This window comes from Toxorhynchites rutilus, chromosome 1, assembly GCF_029784135.1.
Source record: "Toxorhynchites rutilus septentrionalis strain SRP chromosome 1, ASM2978413v1, whole genome shotgun sequence".
NCBI lineage: Eukaryota > Metazoa > Arthropoda > Insecta > Diptera > Culicidae > Toxorhynchites > Toxorhynchites rutilus.
Genome location: NC_073744.1, coordinates 19,041,502 through 19,068,616, shown reverse-complemented (window position 1 = coordinate 19,068,616; position 27,115 = coordinate 19,041,502). Strand labels below are relative to the sequence as shown.

The 27,115-nt window shown below is 39.8% G+C and overlaps 1 protein-coding gene across 1 annotated transcript; it reads left to right on the top strand.

Moving 5' to 3' along the window:
• The first annotated feature begins 368 nt into the window (after positions 1 to 368).
• LOC129762699 (uncharacterized) lies at positions 369 to 26,867 on the top strand. The gene is made up of 5 exons (XM_055761204.1): positions 369 to 1,445; positions 25,068 to 25,179; positions 25,250 to 25,331; positions 25,465 to 26,445; positions 26,506 to 26,867. Exons 1-4 carry the CDS (start codon positions 1,385 to 1,387, stop codon positions 26,275 to 26,277), a joined length of 1,068 nt encoding a protein of 355 aa, XP_055617179.1. The 5' UTR covers positions 369 to 1,384; the 3' UTR covers positions 26,278 to 26,445; positions 26,506 to 26,867.
• Positions 26,868 to 27,115: the final 248 nt, after the last annotated feature.

Sequence of the window (27,115 nt, the reverse complement as noted above, 5' to 3'; positions counted from 1 at the left end):
ATACCCAATATTGCTGCGGTTCACTGACATTTTGGTTCTATCAATTACTGTTGTTTACAACTCGGTCCGGTTATATAGTCGAATAGTGGCTAACTTTAAACTCCATGTTAAATGTGAACACCTCCATGTGAAACTGAAATATGAAAATCGCTCATGCAGTTAGAATAAAGCAGCGCATTTTTCGATTTCAATCCTCGTAAATGATATGTTGATAAACGAATGACGCCATATTGATTTTGATTTTGGGTAGCCTATATTCAATTGATGTCTAACCCCTGGTTCACACAGACGATGTGATGTACCTGTTATTTTATTTATTTTGAGTACAGTTAACGGGGCTCTGTGGAAAGAACAGTTGGCTCTTTTGACGTTTCTGTTAGTCAGTCTCGAATCGTCCGTGTGTGCTGTTTGTTTGTCGGTGGTGTCTATCTTTTGCGCTCCTGCGCTGAACTCTTCCCTTTCCAAATGAATGTAACTTTTTGTGCTGCTTGACGGGCTTCTAGAGGAGAGACCATTCAAAGCAAAGACGACGAGGGCGATATCAATTATTACAAAACAAACTAATTATCATCTTCTGGCTGGGAATTGTGTGTATGATTACAGTGGAATTTTAAGTGGCTCAATAGGAATTAAGCTGCAGGATTATCAATCGCAAATTTCGGGAAGTCAAAGTTGCGTGTGTGTCAGTGGAGTGACATTCTATTTTGAAGTGCTGTCAATGAGTAATAATTAATTATTGTACAACAATTCAGCTAATTGAGCTATCGAGTAATCAAAGGGCTGAATTTTCTTTCGAAAACACACCCCGTGTAAAATTGAGCGGCTTCTTTATGTTACACAAAGCGAATAGATCCAAAAGCAAAACCATCCAAACACTACAGAGCGGCAGCAGCGCGAGTGCAGGTGAAATTTTTCGATACATTGAATTACAAATCCCCCAGCGATCGACGAAGACCCGGGTCAGAGCGACGGTATCTATCGTCACCAAGTTTTAATATGTACATATAATTACTGGTCTCGGTCGGGGTTCGAGTATCAGAATTGTGTGCGGGAGCGCTGGACTTAGAAAATTGCCTTGCTGTTGTAATACACCGCTGAGCGGCGGCAGCAGTAGCAGCGGCTTAAACGCGTTTTTACGTAATATCCCTCAACGCTGGCGCTTGCCGGCCGTTTAAGATCTATCTCTGCCTTTGGTAGACCGTTTCTTTAGTATCATATTTGCGTGTGGATATAAACTTGAAGGGTATACTATATATCCGAGGGTCGTTGTGATCAACATAATAACGAAGGAAGCTGGTCCAAAATAAGCGGACACTGTGCAGCTTAGAGGACAGTAAACGTGAAGTTTCATAGAAGATAAAACTACGGACAGTATACAGCAGCAATGTCGATCGAGGAGCGATTCAATGCCGCTGTAAACGTTATTCGTGGACTGCCGAAAAATGGTAAGTGTTTTTGTACTGGTTTGTGTTCTTTGCGTTTTATTGCGCACCGTTGTTTTGCTTTTGTTATCTTCTTATGGAATAATAAAATTTATTTATGGTTGAGCTTTGACTATCTTATCAAGTTTTCTTGTCGGAATGCAAGAAACATTTCGCTGTGCTCGATAAGTTTATAGGTAACAGGGTGAAGGTTTATGAAATTTGCCCAAATCAGATTTGTGTCCAAGCATCCAAACTCGTTTGGTAAACGTTGCTAATTTCCGCATCGCAACGCTCTTTCATCATTTCACGGGAGAAAGAGTTAATGACCTGTATACTAGAGAGGGATCTCAAAACTAGTTTTTATAACACACATCGTGTGTTTATATAAATTCAGTTGTGCTAGGTTATTCAAACAAAAACCACTGCCATTTATGTGGGTTTGAATATGTTTCATTCAGCGTTTAGTGGGAAAACAGGATTCAACGAGTAGAAATAATTATCTTCCATCTGCCTCGAACGGTTTCTCTTCCGACATGGTGTTTGCATTTGCCAAGAATGCTTCAAATGCTTACCGCTACTAAAGAAACATTTTGTGGGGATGATTACTAATTCCATTTCGGCTCGAGGCATAACATAATCAGATATAAGCTTTGCCTTCGTGCAATTTGCTTCATCTAGTTCCTCCTCTAATCGCTGGTTGTAAGTGCCTCGACTTTGAGTTCATTACGCTGGCAAGACACAGCGGTAGCGTGACAAAATTGTTTTGTTCAAAAACTGTTGAGTCACTTCCAATGTAACATCACATAAAATTGTAGTCACTTAGAATCCAGAATAATTTCCTCTCATGCGTACTACACCAAACTCATCGCTTATATAGAATGCTTGTTTAAGGTATTTTTCACTTGATTTTCTACGACTCGGAGTCTGACGACTTCAAAAATTTTATTTCTTCTGCGTAGCTTATTTCTTGCGTGATGTGATAAACGTAGTTTTCTTCTTTTCTCAGTTCTTCCTGCACTAAATGATCAATAAATTTTGGCTTATTTTGTATTTTATTCCAAATATTTTCGAGAAATCGTTGAACATATGCCATACACCGCAACAATCGTTTCCAACTAGAAATTTGTTCCATCTGTATCGGCGATTCTCTGGCAATGTCATGATGGAGCAAGAACTTTCTTATTTCTTCAGTAGTCGTACCATGATGAATCTGTATAGGGTCCACGGAACCAGCATGATTATGGAGATAGATTTGGTTCTCTTTGCCTCTCTTTGGTTGCTTCGAAGCATGTATGTCGGTGGTTACTAGTATCTCGCTTATTCGAAATGCTACGAACTGGCTATATTTGCGATGATCGGAATTAAGCCAACAAAGAAAGTCTCTAGAATCCGACCAAAAATATTTTTCGGAAACCTTCATTCTGTGGGAACTCATGAGGGAGTGTGCTTCTTCAAATCTCATATATGCGACTGCAGCAAACCTATTTTCTGAAGCGTCAACGAAGGTGTGGAGCTGGATTGTATTCGTATTTTCGGCACTTGTCTTCAGTTTTACATTTTCGACTTGAGGTAGTACTCTCAACGCTCTCAACCAACATGCTGAAACGATAGATGTTTCGTTCTTGACACTTTCATGACAGAACATGAGACGAGTAGCGAGACGTAGCTTTCAGATTCATTTACTTTTTGTTTGGTTGTGTAGTTATGGTTTCATATCAACTCGCTGAGGAAAATAACTGAAGACAAAAATAAGCAAATATATATTCTTCTAACTTATACAACATTGTTGAAGATGCCATTCCACCGATTCCCGGAATAAAGCGCAAGAGAAAACGACTGCAACAGAAACCACCACTCATAAAAAGTGTAGTAGGCTATAAATATTGTGGCGCGGTATTGTATTTCAAAACAAGAGTTAACCGGGCAAACGTAACGTTCCGGGCAGACGTATACGGTCCGACGCTCGCTAGAGCTCGGTCGGACATTGCTAAAGGATCGTATCCTATATTTCAAACTAACCGGGCAATCAGTGGATCCCAGGTTTGCGTGCGAGACACCGCCACTTCCGACGGCGGGTCGGCGGTGTACTAGGATCACGTCATCTTGGCGGCTTGGGCCGCCTCGATTCCTTATCCTCGCCAAATGGGGACTTCGTCCCCATTACATTGTCCTCAGAATAAATTTCGAAAAACGAGAACAAGAGAATAAATTTATAAAAGAAATGTGAGGGTATAACATGATGTTTTTCCCGCGCCAAATATTTCTAGCCTACTACACTTTTTCTAAGTGGTTGTTTCTGTTGCAGTTGTTTACTGTGGCGATTTATTCCGGTCACGCATTCCACCTGCTACATATTTCTATCATTCCGTTTGATAAACGACACTCTCTTAATCTAATTTATATGTCAAATACCAGCAGTATTGCCACGGTGTTTACAAAACCTAGCATTACAACATTTCGCTTCAAATTTATTCATGTAACACAGAAGTCAAAACACAAAATTCAAGGCTCAGGATTTCCTTTGAAAAGACAACTAATTTGAAACGTGAACACGAATCTGTTGCAATCATTGTCAAACTTCTTTTGCTCTAGCATTTATGTAAAACCAATTTCTTGTAACAGCTCTTTCCGGATCTTCTGGATCTGATAATCTCCTCCCCGGTATATCCACGGCATTCTCCTCCTCCCTGAGCGAAATCAGTGGACCCACAATCAGCGTTACAGCGGTTGTCCGCTTACTGGGCGGATGGCACAGCCAATTTATCGAATTCGGCTCGTTAACTAGGCTGATCTTTCAAACGTCAAGAAACACAGAGGGGGGCGTCAATGTTGCATTCAAAAATCATTAATTGAAAAATATAGAAGCGCAAAATAAAAACTACACTGAAAGAAATAATTTGTAAATATAACGAACTTTTTGAAAAATGCAACCAATCTAGTCATTTTCTATCGTGCTAATTATTGATTTAGTCTACAAACAAGAAATTGTTAAACATATATGTCGAACAGCACCATGATTCGAAATATCGGCTACATTTACCCGGTTTTTTTTTATTCTTTATTTTTTTGAGACTTTCAGCCTCCTGGGCTGGTTCGTCTCAGTAAAAACGGCCGAAACCATGCCGCAAAGTGCGCTTACTATCCATTTTACATGCACATACGGACAAGCAATTAACAATAAAACAATAAAACAAAAACAGATTTCGTCACGAGAATTTCTACGCATTTGAGCTTTTTTTCCCCTGGTTTGACGAGGATGTCCGCTTGCCATGGCCCCAGGCCACAGATGGGGAATCCGCGCCACTCGAAGATGCCGACTGTTCTTGTTCCCCTTATCGCAAAGGGGAAGGAACAAGGATCTCCGATTTAATCACAAGTTTTTTGTTCAAATTTCAAAGTACAGATCGGCATCTTTCAAAAAACAGAGCAGTGCAGTAGTTTGTGAAGGGTCGTCGCCAAGCACATCTCGAATGCTCCCGCTGATCCCGTGTGAGTTCCGGAGGTTCTCATACTTTGGGCAAATACAGAGGATGTGTTCGACTGAATTGCGAACCTCGCACAAGTCACAGCGGGGATGAAAGGGTCCTCTGTTGAAGTTGTGTGACATGTTGCAGTGGCCGGTTCTTAACCTGGATAAGATTCGTTGCTCTCTCATCGTTTTCACGTCTTCGAATCTGGTGATGGATCCTTTGATTCTCCGGAGGAACAGCGTCGCTTCAACGGACCATTTTTCCGCCCAAAAAGTTTTGAATGTGTTGGCGATCCATAGTCTGATGTCGTCTAGCGGTACTTTGCGCGTCAAAAGTTGTCCAAGGTGACCGATTCCAGCAAAACGGTCGGCCGCTTCATTGCCTGCTATGCCACTATGTCCGGGGACCCACATGAGGACTGTATCCGGCAGCAGATACCTCCTGATAGCTTGTATCCATGGGTGCCTAGTTATAGCCGCGCCAACGGCATCGATGAGGCTAGCCGAGTCGGTAACTATCAGGATCGATTTGCTTGACGGTATAGAAAACCTGGCAAATGTCGACGAGCTTCTTGCTGGAAATAAGAGAGTTATTATGACCGCTTACCCCGAAACCAACTCCTTGCATCTCTTTGGAACCGACCTTGTAGCGAATTTCATGATTGTGATATTTTCTTGAGACAAGTTCGACAAAGGTTTGCTTCAGACCCACAGAGCTCGCTCCAGCTCGAAAGTTGTTCCTGATTGTATCATCCACTTGGACCACCGGCAACCTCCAGTCGTTAGTCCCAAACCAAAGTTGTTTAGCTATTGATGGGAGGTTTGAGTGTGTCACCTGCTGCAAGATTTCGTTCGTTAAAACAGTCAGGTGTGTCTCCTTACCTCCGCTGGTTTTAGAGAGAAAGCTCGCAGTTCTGGAAACTATCGCCGCGTCCACAAAAATGTCAAACGGAGGTTCTCCTATTTCGGCGCATACCGAGGCTGCTGGTGTTGATGGTAGCAGACCAGATATAATCCGTAGTGCATTGTTGTAAATCGGTGATAGAGTTTTTAGGAGTTTATCTCTGGCCAGGCATGTCACTTCGAGACCGTAGGTGAGGCGGCTATTGATGATGGCTTTGGCCACCCGTAAACGGATCGTTCGGTTGTTACTCCGGTGAGGTTTGGAGATGGTTTTTAAGAGGTTTAACCGGGTGGCACAGCTTTTCTTCACCTCGTCGAAATGGTGCTGGAAGTTCAGGTTGCAATCGACCACCACTCCCAGGATTCTCAACGTTCTACGGCGGGGAATGCGGTCGTTGTAGATTTTGACTCCCGAATTGCAACCTTGGTGTTTGTGACTGCATACCACCATGTGACCACTCTTTTGCGCCGAAAGTCGAAAACCTCGTTCGACAGCCCATTTACCGAAAGCATTGCCTGGATCTTGATGCGTGGTGCCCTGTGCGTGTTCCCCACCACTACCAAAAGGATGTCGTCCGCATACGTGAATACGCATACTCCCTTCGGTATAACCCGGAACAGGCTGTTCATCGCTATCAGGAAGAGGGTGACGGCTAAGACGGAACCTTGAGGTACACCAGTTTCTTCATGAAAGCGCCTGGAGCTGGTGTTCCAGACTTTTACCTCAAAGGTCCGGTTTGTCGCGAAGTTTTGAACAAAGTGCAGCAGGTTGCCGTCTATCCCCCAGTCAGCCAGTGTTTTAAGAACTAATGGAATCCAGGTTCGGTTGTACGCCTTCTCTAGATCCAGGGCTACCATCTCCAGATGCTGTCGATTTTTTCTGGCCTCAGCTACCACCTCTCCAAGGGATGCGAAATACGTGTTTGTGCCCATCCCCGGTCGAAAGGCAAACTGTCGGCAGTCCAACTTCTTGTTTTCGGTCAGGTAGGTGACGAGCCGTCGGTTCGCCATCCTCTCTAGGGTCTTGGACGTATAGGAGGTCAAGGATATTGGCCGGTATCCTTTCACGGAGCAGCTGTTCTGGCCGACTTTGGGGATGGGGATCACAATACTATGTCTCCATTCCGCTGGGAAGTCGAGCTTCAACCAGAGATCATTAAAAATGTCGAGGAGAGTGGTTTGACCTAACGGGGACAGCTGCTTGATCATCTTATAACCGATGTGATCGGGACCAGTGGACTCACATTTACCCGGTGAAAATGCACGTGTTACAATTATACCAAAACACATACCTCCGTATTGCCTTATGGCAACAATAAAAATATTTTATGCGCGCTTTTCTCACCACAGTCTTCAGATATGACACATTCAAGTTTACGTATGGTATCGAGTAAAATCGACTATCGAGGAAAACAGACCTCTGGTAGGGATGTCCATTGAATCTGACATTCATTTTACATACCACAGCAAACATTTAACCGCTTAACTTGGCTTATTATAAGGCGATGAAACTATTCAAATTTTTATGTTTTTTTAACGATTTTCCTCAAAGAGAAATTATGATCATGGTTTGTACGGTTTTAGAAATCACCATTTTTGAATGAAAAAAAAATCGTTTTTTCAAGTAAATGTTGCATTTATCATTGTTTGAATTTACTGTCATCATATTGATCCATTCATAATTTAGGCTTTCTTCAGAATATTGCCTTTTCTTGGGCATTTTGAAAGTGTCCACCTCAACACAGAGAAACTTTATTTCTGCCTAAGACAATATGATACAACTGGCTTCTTACTCTTCTTCGAAAACGAAGCCATGTCTTAAAGATGCCAGAGTTGCCAAATATTATAAAATTTCGGATTTTTCAAATTTCTGTTTTTATGAATCGTAACATTTGATTGGCGCGAATTTAATGATTTTGCATATTTTCAGTAAGGCAATCTCAAAAAGGATAAAGGATAAAATAAGTCTTTTAAATACCCATATCTATAATATAATAATGATATCCATAACAACTCGTCCAAGAATGTTCGGAGAATCTTTTCTTGTTGATTCGTGCAAAACAACGGCGCTCAACTCCATTGTAATTAAAAAATAACTTGAAAATCGTGACTCTTTCGCAATACATGACCATAGTACCTGTAAACGAGAAGAAGGAACTTACGCCATTCAGTGGCGTCGACTTTCGGATTTGGTAAATTAATAAACACAAACGCTATTCGTACAAGCGTCGCCTCTCTACTGTATACTGTCAACTGACATCTGTATTCAAAGAAAAGACTCTCGGGGCTTAAATACTAGTTTACAAAAATAGGCTTAAACTCTACACAAAATATTTACAAATTATGCTGGGCGGAGCATCGCACCAGCAGTTAGAGTGGGCTGTGATGGCCTTGGTCAGACGCGTTCTTCGGAGAGAGAGAGAAAGCACTTCTTTGTGGGTCAAAGTAAATAGGAAAAGAAAGTGCTGAAACATGTGTGCCGGATGCGCGCCACATGTTTGGTTAAATTTCTGCTGCTAGCTAAACTCGCAGCGGGGCGGAAGGAAGACAAACTCGCCGCTGCCCTTGGTGCGCGTCGAGTTATACAATCATAAATAGTAAACGAACCCTTGGGCCAGATTGCTGGCTCGGGTATCGTATCACATTTTATGTTTATATCGCCCAGCGCCCTCGGGGGTGGTTTATTGCCTTAGAGGCCTTGAATATTGATGAGTTGGGTTTAAGCGTGATCATATTACACCTTTCCCCTTTCGGAGAATGACGTAACATTGAGAAGTCATTCAAGTTAAATTAGGTGGTAAGATTCGTCTGACCTTACAATTTTAGTGTTTATTCAATGTTTGTGATATGTACATTTTTCGTGTATTCAGGTAAAAATTAAGTTTGTTTATAAAGATTATCCTTATAATATGATTATACGGATTGTCTTCGTTGGGTGTTCTATTTGCTTATAAATATATTTATTTTTAATATTTGTTTAATATATACATTTTACATTTGATAATAACTGTCGGAAGGATTAACTGCTAACTAACTAATATATACATTTTGATAATAACTGTCGGAAGGATTAACTGCTAACTAGGTATCCCTTTCCCCTTAGGGTGGGGTTGCTCATATGGTATTATTCTGTTTTTATGTACAGTCTGGACTTTATTGGTTTGATCATCTCTTATTGTTACGTTAGGGTGTTTAATGTCAATTATTATATATGGTCCTACGTATACTTTGTCTAATTTGGATCTGTTTTCGTTTGATAGAAATACTAGATCATTAATGGCTACTTTTGATGGTCTAGCCATGGTTTTCTGTGTCTCATTTCTGGCTTTTCTTACCTTATCAATTATTTCCCTAGCGGTATTTGATGCTATTTGTAGTTTATATTTAAGTTCTTTGTAATATAAATCCATGTTGTAAATTGGTTCTACATATGTGCTTGTTGTGAGGTTTTGTGGTAATTTAGCATTCGTTCCAAAAACTAACTCGAATGGAGTGTATGAGAAATCTGTGTGTGGTGTTGTGTTGTAGCAGAATGTGTAGTAAGGCAACCATTCATCCCAGTCACTCTGTGCTTGGTTGACGAATTGCCTTACGTACTCGTTAAGACAACGATGGTTCCTTTCCAGGCTTCCTATTGATTGAGGGTGATATGGAGTGGAAAAATTTTGTTTAAGCTTCAGTAATGAAGCTATGTTTTCGAATAACTCGTTCTTATATTCAGTTCCTTGGTCTGTTTGGATGAGTTTTGGAATTCCATAGACCAGAATTAAGTTTTCTATGAAGGCTTTGGCTATGGTGGATGCTTGTTTGTCTATTGTGGGTTTAATAATGATGTATTTTGTTAAGTTGCATTGAATGGTCAGTGCGTATCGGTTTCCATTATTGGATCTGTTAAATGGTCCAATTGTGTCAATCGATACGCAGTCGAATGCTTTTTGGGGTGTTTTAATTTCGACGAAATTTTCGTTTGTTCGTATTGTGTGTTTATTTTGCTGGCATTTTATGCACTTCTTGATGTAGCTACTGATATCTTTTTTCATGCCACTCCAAGAATAGAGTCTGCTTAACTTTTTGTATAGTCTGGTGACTCCTGTATGTCCACCAGTGGGTGTATCGTGATTGTTTTTTATAATTTCGAACCTTTCGTTTTGGCTTTCTATCACACGCTTGGGTGTGTAGAGCACTATTTGCAAGTCTTTGAGCGTGTCATTACAAATCTTCTTAAAGGTTTGCACGCTGCATATTTGGAAAATTACGCTTGATAACGCTAGAGCTATCATGCTAATTTTCAAGTTTTTGGCCATATTTTCAACTTTCTTTACTAGTTTTCCCAGGGATTCTTTTGTGTTGCTTGCATTTTCAATTATTGTCGACGACTTTTCTTCGGTTCTTTTTTTATTCATTATTGCGCATTTCAAATTTTTGTTTCCGCTAGCGTTTGTTTCTTTATTCATTTCTAATGCGCGTCCGCATAGAAGTTTAGGTAGGTTTTGCCATTCTCGGGGTTCAATAGCCTCGTACGCTCTGAGCTGATCAGACTCAGTATCGTCGGGGTTTGAATTATTGTCTGTAATTTCTGTGTCGTTATTCGTTTCGTTTAGTTTTCTAGTCATTGCTCTGGTTTGTATACCCAGGACTTTTATAGTTTTAAGTGCCTCGGAATTAATTGCTATTCGTGATAGCGCATCTGCAGTCACATTTAGCTTACCTTGAACGTATTTTACATCAAAATGGAATTCTTCAAGATCCAACCTCATTCTTGTGAGTTTTGATGAGGGATCTTTCATTGAAAATAAATATACTAACGGTCTGTGATCCGTTTTTACTGTGAATTTCCTCCCGTAGAGGTATGGTCTAAAGTACGTAATTGCCCAGTGAATTGCTGTCAATTCCTGTTCAATTGTCGATTTATTGGCTTCACCTTTTGTGAAGGCTTTGCTTGCGTATGCAATGGGTAGTTCTATACCGTCGTTTTCTTGGGCTAAGACGGCGCCGCATGCTATTTTTGAAGCATCGGTTATTAGGGTGAATTCTTGTGTGAAATCGGGGAATTTGAGAACTTTTGGTGAGATAAGTTCGTTTTTCAATTTATTGAATGCATTTTGGCATTCGGGAGACCAATCAAATTTTGCGTTTTTTCTGAGCAATTTGTTTAATGGGTACGCTATTTCTGCGAAATTTTGTATGAACCTCCGGTAATAGTTGCAAAAGGCAACAAAACGCCTCACTTCATCTGCTGATGATGGTGTGGGGTAGTTTGTTACCGCTGAAAACTTTGATTGGTCGGGCTGTATACCTGCCGCTGAAATGTTGTGACCTAGATATGTTACGTCTGGTCTGAAGAAGGAGCATTTTTTGGGATTTAATTTTAAGTTGTAGTTTTGTAATTGTTTGAAAACGTTTTCCAAGTTAATAAGGTGATGGTTTATTGAGCAGCCGACGACGATGATGTCGTCGATGTAAAGGAATGCACATTCAGGTGGGAGTCCGCTAAGTGCTATGGACATCATTCTCTGAAAGCTATTTGGTGATATATTTAGACCGAATGGTAACCTATTGAATTCGTAGTGACCGTTAGAGGTCGAAAATGCTGTGTACTTTTTTGATTTTTCGTCAAGTTCGATTTGGTGGAAACCTGACATTAAGTCTAGGGTTGTAAAATATTTGGCTCTGCCCAAATGATCGAGGATTTCGTCGATTCTTGGTAGGGGGAATTTATCTGGGGTTATCTTTTTATTTAGTTGTCGAAAGTCAACCACTAATCGCCATTTTTTATCTTGAGTATTTGATTTCTTTGGGACTAAGAGGATGGGAGAATTGTATGGTGAGGTGGAATTTTGGATTATTTTGTTATTTAGCATGTGGCTGATTTGGTTATTTATTTCTGAAATTTGTGCTTCCGGGGTTCGATAATTCTTTATGTAAACGGGTGTCTTGTCTTGAAGGTGAATGGTTTGCTTGTAGAAGTTGTTGGTTGTCAATATGTCGTCTTCTAGTGCAAAAATGTCGTTGTATTTAGTGCATAATTCTGTTAATTTCTCCTGGGCATGTTGGGGTGTATGATTCAAATTGAGTTCCTTAATCAGTTTCTCGTGTCTACCTTTTGGGTTTTCTCCTAATTCCGTTGTAATGTGATTTATGGTGTATTCTTTAAGGGGGATAGTGGTGGGGGCGAAGGTTTTTGGGATTGATGTTGGTGTGGTATTTGTGTTAATTATTGTAATGAATTGTGAGTTTGGGTTTATTATTGTGTTTGCGCAAAAAATGCCTGGTTTGATTTCTTGTGCGATCACAAGGGCATCATCGTTTAGGTTGAGTGACGGGAAGTGTTTTATAATTTGGCATCTAGGGGGAATAATGTAATTGTTTTCCCAGCTATCTTGAATCGGAATTTCAATTTTGGTGTTTTCATAGTTGAAGGTCATTAGCCATGTTTTGAGGCATAGGTTACATTCATATTTGGTGAGGAAATCTCTGCCTAAAATGCCATCTGCAATTATAGGAAACTTGTTGTTGACGATTTGAAATTGGTGTGGAATTTGGATATCGTCAAAAATGATATTTGTATTTGTGCTCGCTATGGATTCGGTCTTTCCCTCTGTAACTCCATTAATAATGCATCTATTTCCGGGGTGTATTAATTGTTTTCCGTTAATTTTTTCTTCTTTTACTATTGAGATGTCAGCGCCTGTATCAATTATTAATATACATGGTTTGCTTGACATTTGTAAGTATAGTGTAACGAACATTGAACAATTCACGTCGCATTTAAAAATATTTAATGTTGGTCTCCGTAATGTTTGTTTTCCTCCAATGTCAATGCCGGTTCGGACTGGAGGGCGTCCGTCGGTTGTGACTCGTTTCCCGTTAGGCGGATGTATTGCTGAGGGCGGTTAAAATTTGTATTCCGCCTATTGTTGTTGTTGTTATTTCGCTGTGGGTTTATGTTTGAGAATTGGTCTCGAACTTGGTTTTGCTGGCCAAAACGGTTATAGTTATTACGCGGTTGGTTTTGAAAATTATTTTGGTTGAAATTGTTGCGGTTGAAATTGTTTTGGTTTCTACCGCGGTTATGGAAGTCGTTTGGCCTGCGCCTGTAATTATTATAATGTGTGTCAACGTTGTTGTTGAAACGGTTGGCGTTTCTGTTGGTTTGCGAGTATGCAAATACTGATGCGCTCGCATTATTTAAGTTTTCCTCCAACGCTTTAGTCATCGCGTCGGAGTATGAATTGAAATTCCCTGCTCTTATGATGAGCGAGGTTTTTTCGTTTTTTAACCCTCCGGCTAAATGTTTGACGCCTTCTTTGTTTGCCATAGATTTGGCAACTTGGGGCGGAATTTCTTTAGCGGTGTACGCTGTTTCCAAACTGAACACCAATTTTTCTAAATCCAGGCAAAATTGTTCGATTCCACCGTTTTGTTTCAAGTTAGCCATTTTAGCTAGAACTTGTTCCGGTGGGCTGGTCGTTATTTTAGCTTTTAAAATTTTGCTTATCTCGCTCACCGATGTCGGTGTTTCAGTGAATGCATTTCTCGCCCGTCCCTCTAGTTTGGTTAGTATGACGTTAATTATGGTTGCTTTGTTTTCCGGTGTTTCAAATGTTTTCACCAAGTTTAAAGCGTCAGCGAAGGCTTTCAGTTTGTCTATGTTTCCGTCGAATTGCGGAACTATAGACGATGTAGTCTTGATTATTTCGAGTATGCTAGCCATTTTCGGTTTTCTTTGTAACCTGAGGCAAAATAGGACGGCTAGCGCAATTTCCTTGAGTGTTCTTGGTCTACCCTTTTCGATTGACGCCTTAATTGCGTTCAAAAGTTGGTCCGCCTTTTCGGTTATTTTTATGATTTCTGAGCCGTGGGTTGTGTCTAGTAACGTAGACGACAATTTTTTAATCTGTTTCACAAGCGCTTCCGCTTCCGTGAGGCGTTTGGCTAAGGTACTTTTCCTTAGTTTTCTGACCAGTTCCTGTTGTATAGTCAGGTGTATATGTTTTAGTTTTTGTATATTCAATTGGATGAGCTTTGTTACTTCGTCCATTCAAGGAGACAAGGAAAAATGGTTATCGGTAAAGAATTTATTATGCTGAGGCTGCGTTCGAACGCATGTTTTAAAATTTTCGAATTCTTTTAGACGGTGTCGACTACGGCTGCGTGAGCTTTTGCCGCTTGCATAGCATGTGCGTTCATGCATGCCTTATATGCTTTGTATATTTTCGAAATTAGTAGTATGGATATGAGGGCAAGTGTGACGCAGATAATCGCTCCTTGAGCTTCGTGCATTACACTGTGGTTCTCTAGGTGATTTAAAATTTGGATTTGAGCGTCGCCCGTGTTACTAACGGGTTTGGTATTAAATAACCCCATGTTCAACGGTACATATGTAAAACCAATTTTGTGGGTATTGTAATTGCTTTTTTTTTTTTTTCTAATTCCTACTACCTATTCCTACTGCCGCGTGGGTATTACGATAAAAAATATTTTGTGCCTCGACTATAAATTTATTACATGATATCCGTATATAAAAGGATTAGACTAACTCGAGTCTGACTTACGCCACGTTTTCTCCGCAAGTGTCCTCTTCTCGGGGGTGGGGGGGGCGTGGGTGCCTCTGCTTCCGTCAGATCTCAGGGGTGTCCAGTTGGATCCAAATCGATGTTCATTTTTTTTTTTTTTTTTGAAATACTGCTTGACTTGCGAATGTTATTTATCCAGGTGGCTACTGTCAGCTTCACGATTTCACTTGTGTCTGCGATTCTAATTTTTCGTAAACGGCTTCAATAGTTTCCGCTGGGGTCCAATTTCTTCCCCGCTTTGCCGATTTTCACTTTCACCATCTTTTCGCTGAATGTTTCGTTACTCAATTTATTCACACTTGCACTGCGTCCGGTTGGTTTAAAAGTTCATTTAGCGAATTTTTCTTAGCTTAAATGATTCATATTCACACCGTACCCGGTTGGTTGGGACCTAACACACACAACACAACACAACAGTAGGCTTCTTCTTCTTCTTGTTTTTAAAAGGCTTTAAACTTTGCAGTTCACCATTGCCTCTGCTCAGTAGGCTCTAAACTCTGCGTTTAAATTCACTTTAATACGCGATAACAGCATCGGATCTGTCGGTTCACTCGTGACTCGGTGTCACTGGTCGCCATGTAAACGAGAAGAAGGAACTTACGCCATTCAGTGGCGTCGACTTTCGGATTTGGTAAATTAATAAACACAAACGCTATTCGTACAAGCGTCGCCTCTCTACTGTATACTGTCAACTGACATCTGTATTCAAAGAAAAGACTCTCGGGGCTTAAATACTAGTTTACAAAAATAGGCTTAAACTCTACACAAAATATTTACAAATTATGCTGGGCGGAGCATCGCACCAGCAGTTAGAGTGGGCTGTGATGGCCTTGGTCAGACGCGTTCTTCGGAGAGAGAGAGAAAGCACTTCTTTGTGGGTCAAAGTAAATAGGAAAAGAAAGTGCTGAAACATGTGTGCCGGATGCGCGCCACATGTTTGGTTAAATTTCTGCTGCTAGCTAAACTCGCAGCGGGGCGGAAGGAAGACAAACTCGCCGCTGCCCTTGGTGCGCGTCGAGTTATACAATCATAAATAGTAAACGAACCCTTGGGCCAGATTGCTGGCTCGGGTATCGTATCACATTTTATGTTTATATCGCCCAGCGCCCTCGGGGGTGGTTTATTGCCTTAGAGGCCTTGAATATTGATGAGTTGGGTTTAAGCGTGATCATATTACATACCGAATGCTTCGCATGCAGCCGATACACAAGAACATCTTGTTGGATTGATGCACTTGCTATCAAAGCGGCGAGAAGTTCAGCCCAGAAAATGATGGACAGTGAAGCAGCATCGACATCATATCGAATTTCAGCTTCATTTAATTTTAGTGATAATGTGGATGACATGAATATTGAATTCGATTATGAGTACACCGTCGACGAAGCGAAAACTTTCCTCGACAGAACAGAACAAAATTCGTAGCTCTTTATATCATCAAAATAAGTCAGCGGGAAAGAACATGTCAGCAGTGTAACAATTGGTAGTCAGCAAAACACAAACTGGATTGTATCAACCATCTCTTTTTTCATTTCTTCTTAGCAATGGAAATTATATTCCAAGATATGAAATCGCATTAGGAACCTAACGAAGCTAAATTGACAAATGAGTGTTTTGCCGTTCACTTTACTCCATTGTGAAAAAAACACATACATAAACTTGCATATAATTTCTTCACATTTCCTTTAAACTAAATATCGTAATATTCATTAAATTCACCATTTCTAAATTCAATACAAATCCAACGCTATTTATTTTTATTGGCAACACTGAAAAAATCGGCTTTGTTTACAAAATTTATCGAAATCAGCCAATCAGAAATTAGAACGACTGACAGAAATTTGGTCCTAAAAGACCCCCTATTGTCTGATCTTATCTTAGATTTCTGCTATGCGCGAAGGATACCAAAAACAAAACAAACAAACTGCAGCGCGCCAAGCGGTTGCCATAGAAATCATGTGGACAAGACAACATTAGTGAATCGGACAACTCATGATCAGACTCGATCATGATTAGAAATGCGTTAATTACATGGTTTAGCTATGTAGATCTGATACAAATGGTGTGCAAGCATGATGTTCACAATATTTGTAAGTGTTATAATCCAGAAAAGGTCTGAATACGTGCCAAATAATCATCTGGTGATTAATTGAAAGTTAGCTCAAATGAGGGGCGCATTGACCCCAATAGGATTTTAGGTGGATTAGGTGGAAGGTGGATTTTAGAATCCTGTAATTCATTAAAAAGACTATTTTACTTGTATGTTTTGAAACATTCGAATTCCTGATTTGACACAGGTGCGCTGAATTAGAGCATTCAAAAAAATGGACAAACCATGATCATATTTTCGACTGAACAAACCAGAATAATTTACCTTACATCATTTATATCCCATAAATATTTTCATACATACAAATGACGATTCGTGAGGTTATAATCACAGTTGACTTAAATATTTTTCGCTATTTGTTTTTTTTTTCTATGTTTGTATTGAATCGTATATTCGAATGACAATATTTATTTATTTGTATATGTATTTGTGTATGTTGTTGTCTAGCAAGTGTGTATATGATAGTTAGGTGCATCATATATCACCCAAAATATTGGATAAATGATGATGTATATACGCTGGTTATACAATTCAATGTTTGCTGGGTTCTTCAATAAGTCTTCAGCTGGTTCACTTCATCTATTGCACAAATATTGGGCCAGCGAAATTCGTCCGATTCTTGTGGTTATCAAACACTCTAGACGGCACCGGCAACAAAATACCTGCGCAGATACTAACTCGCCACACAGTTCATTTGCACCATGTTCCGATTTTCTGCTTCTCAAATTAATCGATTACATTTTGTATATTTTATTTGATGGAAATAGATGAACAAAACATAACCTTTTTTGCCATTATTGCAAGAACTGAACATACAATGACAATACAAAAGCAACCCGATATTGATAAATTGGCCGTTGGTTCATAGTCCCGAAAGCTGGATCGATGTTGAGCCGATATTCTGCTATAAATGTTGACATTTGTATTTACCATTTATTCACTTAGAATGTACGAATAGTTAGCACGGTAGAAAATGACTATCGAATTGGCTCTAGTCAGAATAAAATTTGTTATATTAATATGTACTAACTATTTCTCTCAGTGTATTGATTATTATAGATCTGTGATGCTTTGGAGTACCCCTCACCAATGTTGTTATATTTGACGTTTAACTGACTTTCAACTTGGCTGTAGCAAAGTTAGCGAGTGCTCAGCTAAAATACAGCCCAGTTAAAGAACGCCCAGATAGCGAACAAGTGCTGTATTTCTTGTCACTATCACCGTAAGCTGATAGAACTCCCCCCACCGATGGGAGCTATACAGAAGTACATCTTGCTTGGAAAGAAAGGCATTGATTGCACGGCTAGGAGCGAAAAGATATACTAAAAACATCCTACTGCACTGTTATGATTCGACTGCTAATTGTAGCTTATTGTAGAAAAAAATAGAAACAATTATGAGAAATTGTTATAATAGACATCCAGAAAACTACCTAGCTACAGTAAAGCGTGAGCAACTATTTTGTCAACGAATGCACTTGTCACCAATAGATACGATTTGTTTTGTAAACAAATTTGTTTCTTCACGAGCAATGACCGAACAGCATTTGACATTCCTGTCCACCTATAGTTCAACGCCTTGCTCTCAACTACACACAACATTTAGCACATCGTTCAGGACGAATGGGGTCATCCCAAGTTATCGCCGAACACCAAATCTCTTGTAGTAGTATTCTAAGGAACTTCACGTTTGCGACGAGCCCCAATGAATTGAAAATTATCATGAGTGTTCTCAATACTTGTCTTTCCATCGGCACTTTGCTACCAGCTAGTAATTCATTATCGTGCCTGGGAGATATTCTGAACGTAAACACAGTGTTGGACAAAACATTAACCCTTTCGCTACAAGCGTCGTCTATAGGCGACATCCGCGCGACGACCTGTGTGTACGAGTGTCGCCGGTTAATCGTTCGATTAATTCAAATAATCGAATATCTACAATTTTAATCGAGTAATTTTGTATCGAACACGTTATAAGCTTTCAAAATTTTTCATTTTTTCCTTCTTGTTCAGTGCCTATATTTTCATTTTACTCCCTATATCTTCCGGTTAGACGTAGTCCTACGTCAAAAACAGAACCTCTACATTTGATCCAAACACGATTAGAGCGTTGTTGGTAGATTTTGAAAAGCACTCAATGAATTCGAAATCGTCACTCTCCAGTTAATGAAGTACAGGCAAACCTGTTTTTGTGCGGTCCCTTTTTGCGTCATTCCTCGTTTGTACGACTTTTTTTGTGCGATTTTATTATGACATCGGATCTTGAATCACACAAACCAATCGCACAAATCATAAAATCGCACCTAAATAGTCACACAAATGAGAAATCGCACAAAAAGCAACCGCTCAAAAACAGGTTTGCCTGTAGAATGTTTATAGAGTTTTTTCCTTTCAAAACTAGTTCTTTGAAGTTTTTTATTTAAGGGAAAAGGGGGGAATTTGGACCACCTAAGCAAATCGCCTAATATTTCCAAACCAATACGGTCTAAATAAAAAATGTCACATTGTATACTGAGCTACACTTGTTTTCTCTCAATAAATAATGTTTAATCATTATATAAAGCTTCAATCTACCAAATATATCAAAATATATCAAATATATCATAAAATAAAAGAGATGATTTTTGGACATTAAAATTTGATGCGGGGTGATTTGTTCCAGTGTGTGTTTCATCGAAAAAAACATACTTATGTTTACGTAAAGTATTTTGGGACAATGTTACAATCAGTAACAATGTTTTGGGATCGATACCAGGTGTCTTGGCCAGATTCCAGACCAGAAAAGTTGGATTGACACCATCTCGAATTCTGCATGAATCTTTTCACTGTTGGTCGAGCATTTTCAAACACTTTTGATGCTCAATGGTCAAAGAAAATCCGTTCTCGATGGCCTGCGTTGCTCTTTCAAGCTCCTCATTCTCCCAGCGTTGTCTGTCCATCCTATTTTTGTAATTCAGCGGCATCTGGAATCAATTAGACCAAAGAAAAGTCTCAAACCTGTAGGACCAATTCACCCCACAGAAACGTGTCCATGTCACCCCTCACAACACGCGAAAATTAAAATGCAATTAATTTCATTTATTGTTATCAAACTTATAGTTTCGCTACATCAAATTGTTCCTCTTCTGTAGGCGAACAGAACTTTACTGCACAATACACGAAAAGTTTGTTTAATTAGCGGGAAAAATCTTAAAACCACTATCGGAAAACTCACATTTTTTGACGATCAAAGTGCTTGCTGTGTTTATGCTACCGTTTCCCTCTACTTGTGAAGTTTTACCAAAGTTTTTTTTACTTTAGGTACATACGGTTCAACAATAGAAGGAAATGACATTATAAAAAATCCAAGTAGAGCCGTAATTTTTTAGATAAAGGGGTTGTCCAAATCACCCCGTGTTACCCTACATATTCTGCACGATTTTTAAAGGATCTTCAGATGGGATATGCTCTTAGGGATAAGCTAGATCGTCTGCAGAAAAATGAAGACAGTTTTTTTAACTGTATTTCATTTATACTTCAGAAAACACTACAATTCATTTCGCGATATTGTAGGTCTCATTCTGGTATCTCCTTGGAGCGCAATGAATAATTAGATGCAATCAATACGCGAACCAAAGACAGACAACGAAATAAGCAACAACACTCATGATGGTTGGCTGTTTTCAGTTTCAACCTTTCGTCGAAACTAATTGACCGCGCCGAATCAAATCGATCAAATCACGCTTTGCAAAACGCACCTCCTGGGGCCAATGCATTGCCGTGGCTTATTTTGCTGACTGAACTTGTATCGGCACATTAGTTATTGATGTCCGTGATATGGTTGCTGAATCGCTTAAGTAGACACACAAAATGAAGCAGTAAGAAAGCCAAATGGGGCAGCTCAGCTCAGCACAGGCTTCCCCCAGTGTTCCTTAGGTAGCCTCGTCATCATTTTTCGATTATTTGAACCTCTTGCAACTTGCGCTTTTTGCTAAACCAACATCCATCCAATTGAACCTCCCGTCGGCTACCGAAGCCGCTGCCGCCGCCGCCGCCGTGTTGATTGGCGTTTGATTCAGTAATCGACTCGACATGCATTATTGGTATGCGCTAAAACCGGTTACAAGCATGGTCAATATTTTGTTTTCGTTGCTGCTTATTATTCATATAGGATACATTAACACCACCACGTTAATATTCATGTGAGTCATGCGTGTGCGCGAGTTGGAGAATGACAAACTTTGCCAAATCAACATCCACATGTATCAGAATATTCCCGCGTCATTGTACCCTACACATAGGGTAGATAGGGGCAATATGGTCCCCCTAAGAACGAAACGTCCTAAATCATGTAGGAACATTTATAAATTATGCTACATGTTAAAACCTCACGATTTGAAACCTTATTATCGATGTACATTGTACGAATATGCTTTAAAAACATGTATGTGGAAGAATTATACTTTTAAAAATGTGTTCCATTTCCGTCGATCGGAAGCACTGCGGGGCAATATGACCATGTTAGTTGATTCAATAATTTGAGCATGTTTTCGTTAGGAAATAACGTAACAAGTGCATAAAACGAAAGTTTATTCTATTTTGCAACTATCACGTGTATTTCATTGGATTTCATTCAGTTTACATGTACAAAAATAACAATATGATCAAAGTGACTGAATAACTCGAGAACTAATCAAGCAAATGGAGTCATACTTGGCATATAGAGGTTTCAGGGATCGAGAAACATATCTATGGTGGTTCGACACTCCTCCCCCCTACAGGGAGGCCGCCATACAAATGAAGCACAATTCTCTGCATAATTCAAGAATTAATCAAGCAAAATCAAATTTGGCATGTGGTGGTTTTAGAAGGTTTAGGGGGTGTTTGCATAACTCGAGAACTAATCAAGCAAATTGAACCAAAATTTGCATATGGATGTTTTAGGTATCAATAAATGTTTCTATGGTGGTTCGACACAACTTCCTCTCCTGGATTGGAGAGTGAGTCCCATAAAAATAATACACACATTTCAACCAAACATATTCCAACCAAACATGACAACTGAACATTTTCGAAAAAACTCTGAAAAAAATGGGAAAATTCGAAAACTTCAATTCGCATATGTTCTACAATTACATATTGACAAGCGTTGTTAGTCTATTTGGGTGTTTGCGTTAACGAAATTGATTTTTTTGTTCGAAAGTGGAAATGGGTTATAATGTGATAAAACGCACTCCTATATCGTCTTCTATCGATATAAAGAAAAATGGATCGCCGAATGTGTTGATAAGAGCAAAACTCGAGAAAGGAATTGTCCGATTTAAGGCTGTCTTTATTCTATCATATTTTCTGTATCAAACATTTATTCCACGTAACGGAGATTATTTGCAAGTGGTTGAAAAATCTTGAACGAGAATTGTGTCTGAGAAAAAAATGATATCATAATGACGATTTTTGGTAGAAGTACTAGGAAGTTTATAGTAAAAAGGTAATTTGAAATGGTAGATTAGAAGATCAATCAATGAACAGTTCTGCGATTGGATCCATGAACGTGCGCTTAGTAAGAAAACATGGATGTGAAAAATAAAAATAAATTTTGGACGGGACGAAGTTTGCCGGGTCAGCTAGTATCTTTATAAAACAATTGAATTTGAATACGGCTTTCATGGAGATACTTAATGAGAGTGTTTCTGACACAATTGTTGGAAAATAAGTGTTGAGAGTTTCAATCGAATAGTCATCGGGAGCGGACGTGTGTCCCCTTACTCCGCGTATATTTCCGTTTGAAGTTGCTTGTTACTGTGCAAAATGTTCCTGTGCTCCGTACCTGTTGTTATTGTAAAGTGGTGTTTTTTTTCAAATATAATTGTGAATAGGATGTGGAATTGTGACTTCGAAAATGTCTTTTTTTCAATCATCACTGTGAGCGGGGGAGTTTTGCAACGTTCTAGACGGAAAATGCGCAGTTTGTGCCCTGCGTTGTTTGAAGGGTGCAAGGAGTGAGCTCTTTACTCTCGTGTAAAATGGAAAACAATGAAATTTTCTACACAAATCATGGAAATGAACATGAAAATAAATGGCGAAATGAAGTATTGGACGAAGCCATTTTTCATACTTCATATGTGGTGGTGATCACTCTATCGTTTTCGTTGTGCTATCGATCGCGTGTTTGATCTAGTGTTGTAGTGTTTTCTCTTGTCGCGCGGCGGTTTGGTTGTTTCGTGTGGTAGATTCGGACATACCAATATACAAGGGTTTGTGTGTGTGTGTACCTTCCAGAACGAGTTCAAAGTTAATGCGTCATAGTGATTGTATCACAACCGGAGGAAACATTGGCGTGGCTGAGAGAGCAGACAGTAGATTCAGCTAAGTTTTTTTCCTCACTTATTTATCCACGCACTTTTCAATTACTTTTTTTTCGAACACTACAATTCATCACATGTAAAATGCTAAAAATTGGTTTCTTTCAGCCCAATCGGATAACACACTTTCTGATTGCTCTTATGTTCATTACATTATTTTCCGCCCCACGAAAAAGCTTCGCGATAACATTGACACTTACTCAAATCCAAATGTCAATTTACTGCTTTATTCATTTATTCATACGTCTCTCTTAATTTGAAAGTTCAATTCCATATATGTCGACATAGAACTTTTAAATGTTAAATTTTGAAGTGTTCATCACGGGTTTTGTTTCTGGCGAATGAACTTCTAACAGGAATCCTGGAAATGATTCCAATTTCGTTAGGAATCATTAACTGGCTGCTTTCCTGGAGAGATGATAGAATGTGAGTGTGAGAGGTGATTATTTTTCGAGAGTAAATGATATCAAGCGAACAAAAATAAGAGAGGTGCGATGCAATCTCCAAAATCGTAAATCTTAAAATTCAAATTATAACTCTTAAGTAATTATCGAAATCGTTAGGGAGAAACTGGAAAATACAAAAAATCTAATTTTTTTTTTCTTCATTTTCGGGTAGCTTATGACATCAAAAAAGTTTAACGACTCTAACACATAATATAATCTGATTCATTCATTACAGTGCATCGTAATTTTTCTAATTCTTTATTTTTTATTATTTCCCGCCATTGCGATTAGTCATTGTATGCGTCCATGTTAACATACTTCAGCTACATATTATATTTACGAATTTTATACTCCATTTCAGTGGCAGATAGTTGCGGATGACACATTTGGTTCTAATTTAATGTTCCATATAGCAGATTGTAGATCTAAGAATCGATAACGAAATATATCGCCGGGTCGAATGATTTCGAAGAGTTTTTCACGAAAATAATTCTTCGCCGTCGCGATTGGATCTCGATAAAAAGTAATCTTGATTAATTATAGAGTATATAGCCGGCCCAATTGATTGAACAGGTTTTCCTTCTCAGGATACCTATCTCTGTTGTGACACGTGATCGATAGTTCGCGTTTACATAATCACATCATTTACTTCAGTAAATCCTCATTATTATCTCTCTTCACTAACAAATATTCCTTCCATGATGAACGCTAGGGAACCACGCTATAGTGGCGACCCTTCTGGCTTTCGAGCGGCGTCGTTATCGACTATTTGAAGCTTGAATCACCGAAACTTACACAATGAGACTGGTTTGCTACTCCCAAGTGCCGTTCAGTGTGTAGGACAGAAATTTCAATGTCGACCCCCAATAGCCAACATGGAACTCATCGTGTCAAGGGAGAGTGGGTGAGTTACAGTGGAACCTCGATTATCCGCGAGCGCGACAGCGAGTTCCTTACTAAATCCTAAACTAAATCTACTAAAAAAACCTACTAAATCAAAACTTTAAAATTTAAAAATTTTCAAAATTACAAATTAAAAAATTAAAAAAATTTAATATTTAAAAATTTAAAAATTTTCAAATTGAAGATTTTAGAATCACATCACTTACCGCAGTGAATCCTGATTTATTCTGAACCACTCCCACTAACAACTATCCCTTCCATGATAAACGCTAGGGAACCACGCGAGAGGCGACCCTTCTGGCCTTCGGGCGGCGAATATCATACTAACATTCCTTCCCTTCCCCTGGTGACTGTAAGGACGTGGCCGGCGTCGTAATTGACCATTCAAAGTTCGAATCACCGAAAATTGCACAACGAGAATGATTTGCTAGTCCCAAGCGTCATTCTGTGTGTTCTTTGTGCAATTTGGTTGGTTCAGGTCAATCACGGAGAGCAACTACGAATTGTACAGTCTACCCAAGCTCAAGCTCAAGCTCAATTGTTGGAAAATAAGTGTTATTGGTCCAATAACAAGCCCAAACGGAGGGTGGCCCATTTCGCCCCGCCTGGTCATATTGCCCCTATCTACCCTATGTTGAACACCTGTTTTCGCTTTTGTTGTTGTTGTTCTCTGAACTCAATTCTCATGATGTTTGTGAATTGCTTTAGGCCGGTTATACACGGATGTAGCTATCGAGCCTCACAATTGGGGTTAGAGGGGTCTGGGAAGATTTACACTATCGTGGCCATGCTCTCGCTCGAAGTTCTCGTTGGTGATGTAAATTATACGCAAGATTATCGTTATAGACTACCACCGAAAGCGATTATTGATTGTTTTTTTTTTCTCTCATCTGCCACAGGTCCCTATCAGCCTAGCAATGATATGCTGCTTAATTTCTACTCGCTTTTTAAGCAAGCGACCCATGGAAAGTGCACCGAACGGCGACCTGCATTCTGGGACGTGATTAGAAGGTGAGAAATTCTTGTTTTTCGAATTTGCTATGTGGCAGCAACAAAACTTGTTCTTCTTTCATGGTTTCAGAGCGAAACATGACGCTTGGAACCGGTTAGGCAACATGCCGAAGGAGGTGGCCATGCAGAAATACGTCGATGAGCTGAAGAAGGTGAATTGAGATACACAAATAGAGCAAGCTTATAAATTTTCCGCTGCATTTTCGGTTGGGGAAGTGATATAAAGCCAGCCACACTTCTAGTGAGAGTACAAATCATAGTCTAACACAAATCATCTTCTTGCAGATAGTGGAAACAATGTCGTACAACGACAATGTGGCCAACTTTCTCGAGTACAGCTCGCCCGATCTGGACAGCAGTGTCAACATCAGCGATCTCGAGATGGTCGCTCCGGAGGCTATCCAGAAGGTACGCTCCCGTCCAAATTCACCACTGGCTTCACGAGATACCAGCCCAGCTCGGGTCTCACCAGTTACACAATCACCGACAATGATCAACGCCACATGCCCAGCAGCAGCAACAGCGGTACCCCCACTGGTCAATGGATACCAGCACCAAAATGGCGCAGTAGTTAAACCACTGCTCACAAACGGTCACCACCATCACCAGCATCACCACTATCAAAACGGAAATGTTCAGTCGAGCGACGAAGAAGACGAGTATATCGACACGGTGGATGATTCCGAGACCGAGTCCACGTTCCGTCCGATCGAGACCGTCCATTCGTCTCGAAGTCGTTTGTCGCAGCAGAGTGCCTCCGCTGCTGGTATCGACCGGGAACAGTACCACAGCCTCGGCTCGTCGGCATCGTGGGTTGTTGGCAATGCCGAGGTTACCGCTCAGCTGACAAGGGCTATCGAGCGACTGAATGCCAGCGTTCAGCAGGTGAACAACCGGGTCAATGTGGTGGAACAGTCTGTTGCCAATTTGCGCAGTGCCCAGCAGAAGATGGATAAAACCCAATCGCGAGCTGCTGTGGCCCGGGATTATCCACCATGGTGGCCTTTCGAGGAGATTTCACCTCGAATGTTAACTCTTATCATTCTGTGGCCACTGGTGGTCAACAGAATCTTCATTTGGTTGCAACGAAGGAAATGAGCGCAGAGAACGGAGAAGAACATGTTGCTATTTTGTTTTTATTTTTCTAGAACATATTCGTGCGCGACGTGTAAATATTAGTGTTTTAGTTGAAGGTCCTGGTCCTGTTCGATGAAGGCAACAAACATGAAAAGAAAACCATTCCGGTTGACTATGAAAAGATCGAAGGTATTTCGTCGCATTGCACAGATGGATTATACCGGCAACATTTTTGTTTCTCCATTGCAGATGGGCAATTTGCAATTATCAGCATTACCATATATGCGTAGATTAGCATCCGAGTGAGCATCAGATGAGATGAGACACAAAGTAAAGCATTCAACTGATCAATCAAAGTGCAATTCATTTGTTTAGTCGTTTATCACTACATTCCTCCCAGTTCAATACTATAGATTGCTTGTTGAAAAAAAAGAAAACATTTTGCTTCATAGAAGATCAAACTCGAACTAAGAACACATTCAAATGTTACCAAAAGGAAAACGGAATCCTACTATGTCACGGTGTTTTTGTTTATTTATTTTTTATACTTTGTACATTCGAGGTGTTTGATGACAACATTCTAATAAACCATTAAAAACCGAACGCAACAACTGGTGTTGATTTTAAAAGTATTTTTTGGAAAACAAAGTCTTATATCAACACATTAAGGACCTCACGTTTTGGGGCAAACTTGAACGCTCCATTTGTTCGGATTCTACGAATGAGATCGTTTCTTTCGATGTGGATGAGACGAAAGCGAGCCATCGGTAAATTCTTGGAAAACCAAGGATTTAACCGTCAAGTGTAGAAAACACGGGTTATTTCGTGATTCATCCGTAACAGACGGAACGCGAAACAC